General features: G+C 49.7%; 1 protein-coding gene across 2 annotated transcripts in view; it reads right to left on the minus strand.

Annotated features, from left to right (window-relative positions):
* Positions 1-3,663: 3,663 nt before the first annotated feature.
* The window catches only part of LOC311372702 (P2R1A-PPP2R2A-interacting phosphatase regulator 1), a 5,345-nt gene continuing 4,008 nt past the window's right edge, over positions 3,664-5,000 (minus strand). For both annotated transcript variants that reach the window (XM_084489664.1, XM_084489663.1), the window contains exons 7-9: positions 4,883-4,938; positions 4,105-4,189; positions 3,664-3,827 (exon numbers count right to left, since the gene is read on the minus strand). In XM_084489664.1, the coding sequence (XP_084345790.1) occupies positions 3,704-3,827; positions 4,105-4,189; positions 4,883-4,938 (265 nt within the window). In that variant the 3' untranslated portion in view covers positions 3,664-3,703. The remainder of the gene's footprint in view (positions 3,828-4,104; positions 4,190-4,882; positions 4,939-5,000) is intronic.

A 5,000-nucleotide genomic window follows, 5' to 3' on the forward strand; every position in this document is an offset into this window, starting at 1 on the left:
TATTGCTGACACAGGCCAAAAATAACCTGTGAGGTAAGACGCACTGTGTCTTAAAGTCCTCAGAGAGACGCTGGTCTGCCCTCAGACTACCACAGGCCTCCGGACTTCACTGTCACCGCTACCTCCGTCACCCTCAGATATTGAAACTCTGCCGAGCGCATGTATCGAACACAGACAAACAGGCCTTTTCTCTTTTGGATAGGAAACATATCTATGTTTGTTTAACATTCACAACAACTCCCACTGCACAGAATGAAAAGTACACAATAAGACCTTTTCATTTTTTCTCACCTCAGAACAAAATATTTTCTTTAGAGTTCTAATCCACACATAAGGACTTCCAGGATGATTTAATTTAGCCTTAGATACATGGAACTAACCCGCTGTATGGACAGAAAACACTTTAATCAGGATTAGCTCAGCGACATGACTGTACAACAAAGAAAGTATAAATATTGTGTTTGGCAACTGTTGTGTACAGCAGTGTGTCCTGACGGGCTAGAACTTTATTGACTGAAAAAATATACAATATGATCGTTTTAAACCAAAAGGGGGGGGACGCCATTCCTTTAAAGGAACGTTGAACGTCCGTCCACAGCAAAGCATTACACGGTTTACTTTACAAACGGTACTCCTCGAGATAGCAATTCACAACACGTAGACAAAAGGATCATTTTAAGAAGATTGGCTGGGGAAAAGGCTAGTTCCTTTAACTCAGGAATTCCCAGTGATTGTCCTGAAACAAAAAGAAATTCACATCCCAATAAAACAGCTGGACAACGAGGAAGCAAAGCAACAGATAACGTTCCGTCCAACATCAACGTCTTTTGATCCATAACAGATCTTACTTTTGAGTTTTACAAATTACTTTTCAGGAAAATAATTAAAAAAAATAAAACAACACAAAGCAAATATTGCGTACAATTTTGTGCTGCACACTTTATGGAACAACGCTCATAAAGATGAAAAAAAAAAACTATGCTCTGTCTGATAATGTGCAAACTGGTAAAAGTGGAAAACAGGCAAGTTCCACGTTTAAACTCGCTCAAGTGTACTAAATTTAGCTTCTTTTTAATTTCTTATTTTTTTTATTTTTACTATTTACATATTTAAAAAGTGGAAAGTCACATAAAGCGGAAAAAATGTTTTTTCCAACGTCACATTTTTTTACGAGCACATGACAACATTTCACACATGTGTTGTCATTCACTCATATCAATACCTTATGATACTTATTTTGGTTTGTTGTTGTTTAAGCATTAATTAAATATCTCGCATTATCCCCCGATGGACAAAAAAAACGACTACATTTGTCTTCAGTCAGACACCGAAAGGAATTAAGATGGAACTCAGGAAATCTTCTATTTCCGTTGTGATGAAAGAATCAGGGCCAAGACCTCCTGCCCCCCCCCCCCCCCCCGTCGATTAAAACACATATAAAACAAATGGTGACGTCATACTAAGGAATGCATGCATCCGCAAAGCCCGCGTGTCAGACCTCTTTTTGACATCTCGTGTGCTCATGTGACACACGTGTGGATTTGGATCCTTCATACAAACTACTGCAAAAAAACAAAACACAGCATGGGGGTCGGGTTGAGGAGAGAGAATTCGCTTTTTTGGGGGGGATTCACTATAAACATGATAAAATAAAACAAAAAAAGACCCCTGGCTAAAGAAGAAGAAAGGCAGGAATGCTAAGTCGTAGCGAGACCTGTTCATGTGTACAGTATTCACATATAGATACAATATCAACATAGAAACACGGAGCTCCACTAGAGCTCCACCGCGCACGACCGCCTCCTTCTCCCGCCCAGAGCGGCGTCGTCACGCGGCTCAGATCACGGCCAACGCCTCCACCACCACCACGTCTGCTCAACATCTCTCACAAACCCAACCTAGGCTCTGACCTCGCTGCTCACAACTTGAGGCGTAGATACGACCTCGAAGACACTTCTGGAAGAAACGTATATATATATATATATACTGTAGAGACTACAGTGTTCCGTCACTAAGCAACACTTACAGTGAGGGAGAGGGGGGGCGTGCCGTCAACAAAGGAACTCGAGGCAGAGGAGCGTTGACCACAGAGCGTGGATACAGTACAGAACGGCCCCCGGGATGGTTTGCAACGCAAGGGGGGGGGGTGACGGACCCTGTTACGACCCTCCTTTGCGTCCACCGCGAGGGGCCGGACGACGTGCGCCTCCCAAAAATTGTAACCTTCCGTCGACGGCGACGCAGGCAGCAGCGAGGGCTGTGATTGGTCCGCTCACTAAAAAACCCAGACGCAGGACCAAAACAGGTTGACGACTGACTGCGTCGAAGCGTCTGCGGGGTCGTTGCGTTGCGTTGACGTGGAACCATAATCAGTTCCTAACCCCCTCACCCTCCCCCCCCCGTGCTGTATCTGCCCCACCCCCCCCCCCCCCCCCCCCCCCCACCGCGCTCCCAACATCTTGATTAGAACTCAAGAGCTCAGACAGAACGCCGGTCCGAGTTTAATGCGTTTCGTCCCCAAAACATTCCAAATATGGAAAGTTAAGAATACAAAAAAATGGGTTTCATGTGAGCGGTCAAACCCTATTCAACCTCTACCCTCCCCCCCCCCCCCCCCCGGCCCCCCGGCCCCCTGGCCCCCCCCCTGGCCCCCCCCATCACGGTGTGAGCCCTTCATGTTTCCCAACTGCTGAAGAAAAACACAACAATGCGAAGGTGTCTTCTGTGTGTGGACGCCTCGCCCAATGGGAGCAGAGCGGAGGTGTCCTGTGTGGACGAACCGCCCAATGGGAGCAGAGCGGAGGTGTCCTGTGTGGAAGGCCTCGCCCAATGGGAGCAGAGCGGAGGTGTCCTGTGTGTGGAAGGCCTCGCCCAATGGGGGAGCAGAGCTCAGACGTCCCCCCCCCCCGAGCAGCTGGTTGCTGATTGGACCCCCAGCAGCTCAGGGGACCTGGACCTTCAGGCTGTGCCCCCCCCCGGTCCACGAGGACGCTCTGTCCAGCAGACACACGTCCAACAGAGAGGGGGGGGCGGGGGGGGCGTGTCCTCACAGGTCACGTGATCACAGAACAAAAAAACACAAAGCACCACAACGCCCGGACGACCTCATTGGTACAGCAGTGATGGGCGGGACATAGATCACCAATTGAAGGTGTCTGATTGGCTCCTGGTCGCGCAAAAAAAAAAAAAAGAACGAGTGAAGAGTGGTTGTGATTACCGTCCGACGTCCGGGGAAATCGTCCTGTTCTTCAGTGATGCAGGCGTGCTGATGGAGGCTGACGGAGCTGGGTGGAGCTGGGTGATGGTGGTGGTGGAGGTGATGGTGGTGGAGCTGATGGTGGTGGTGGAGGTGGAGGTGGTGGAGGTGGAGGTGGTGGTGGTGGTGGGGCTGGTGGTGGTGGAGGTGGTGGTGGTGAAGGTGGAGGTGGTGGAGGTGGTGGAGGTGGAGGTGGTGGTGGAGGTGGTGGTGGAGGTGGTGGTGATGGTGGTGATGGTGGAGGTGGTGGTGGTGGTGATGGTGGTGTTGGTGATGGTGGTGGAGGTGGTGCTAGTGTCGGGGGTGGTGGAGGAGGTGATGGTGGTGGAGGTGGAGGTGGTGGTGGTGGTGTTGGTGATGGTGGTGGAGGTGGTGGAGGTGGTGGAGGTGGTGGTGGAGATGGTGGAGGTGGTGGAGGTGGAGGTGGTGGAGGTGGTGGTGGAGGTGCTAGTGTCGGGGGTGGTGGGAGCTGAAGGCGGGTGGGGGGGAGAGGGACAGAGCGCCGTCCGGAGGACTGGAGCACAAGACTACGCCCCCACTGGGAGGAGAACCCACAACCGCCTGGGAGACACTGAGGACAGACAGACAGGAGGACACACAGACACACAGACAGACAGACAGACAGACAGACAGACAGGAGGACACACAGACAGACACACAGACACCGACAGGCAGACACACAGACACAGACAGACACACAGACACAGACAGGAAGACAAACAGACAGGAAGACGGACAGGAAGACAGAAAAAGACATTCAGAGACACGGACTTGTTCCACACAGGCCCACATGTGATTGTGTGGATGTACGTCTCTATGCGTTGGTCCCTTGAGGACTAGAGTCTTACCTGACTGTGTAATTATTGTGGTGGGCGGGGTCTGTTACCCCGGCGACAAAAAGCTTCTTTGGAGGTCCGTCAGACTCCACCCCTCCTAAGAAAGCCCCAAAAAACGAAATAAGACGATCCAGCGATACAGTACATCTACCATAACGTCCCTCCATCACGGCCCCTCGCTGCCCCTAGACGGAGGGGCCCTCACTCTGCGTTCCTTCTCTCAGTTTCTTTCTTGATACTTAAGGGAACGGTCCTAGAGTTCTGCAGACGGAGGTCTTTGCGGTGGCCTGTACAGCGCTGTCCGACTGGTCATGTGATGAAGGGCTACACAATGAAATGGACTCGCCCTGACTTGATGTAGAAATATATGATTTGACCATATCGATAGCAGAACATAGCTATGATTATGATCAGCTATTGCATCTCTGTCTCTCTCTCTCTCTCTATGTCTCTCTCTGTATCTCTCTCTGTTTCTGTGTCTCTCTATCTCTACGTCTCGTGGTTCTCCAACTCCTAAACCAAATCAAAAGATCCATGAAGTACTAGGAATATTGTACTGTCTGTTTGTGTGTCTTGGGAACTTATCCCTTGTTTTATTTTTTTTATTCCCCTTTGTTCCTCAACGTTTTAGTCCATGTGTTGTTTCTCCCCTTCCATCTAAAGGACCACAATGGAAACAAGCCTTTGGGCTTTATTGTGTTTTTTTATCCTTTTGAACACTTTTTGTTAATTGTTGTTCAATAAAGTTTTCATTCATTCATTCATTCATTCATTCGTCCACACAGCGTACCTTTCCTCTTCAGAGGAGTCAGCATAGGCCTCGTCACGGCAGGGCTCGTCACCGGCCTGAGACACACACACACACACACACACACACACACACACACACACACACACACACACACACA

The sequence above is a fragment of the Micromesistius poutassou genome (genome assembly GCF_964030765.1).
Source record: "Micromesistius poutassou genome assembly, contig: SCAFFOLD_1408, whole genome shotgun sequence".
NCBI lineage: Eukaryota > Metazoa > Chordata > Actinopteri > Gadiformes > Gadidae > Micromesistius > Micromesistius poutassou.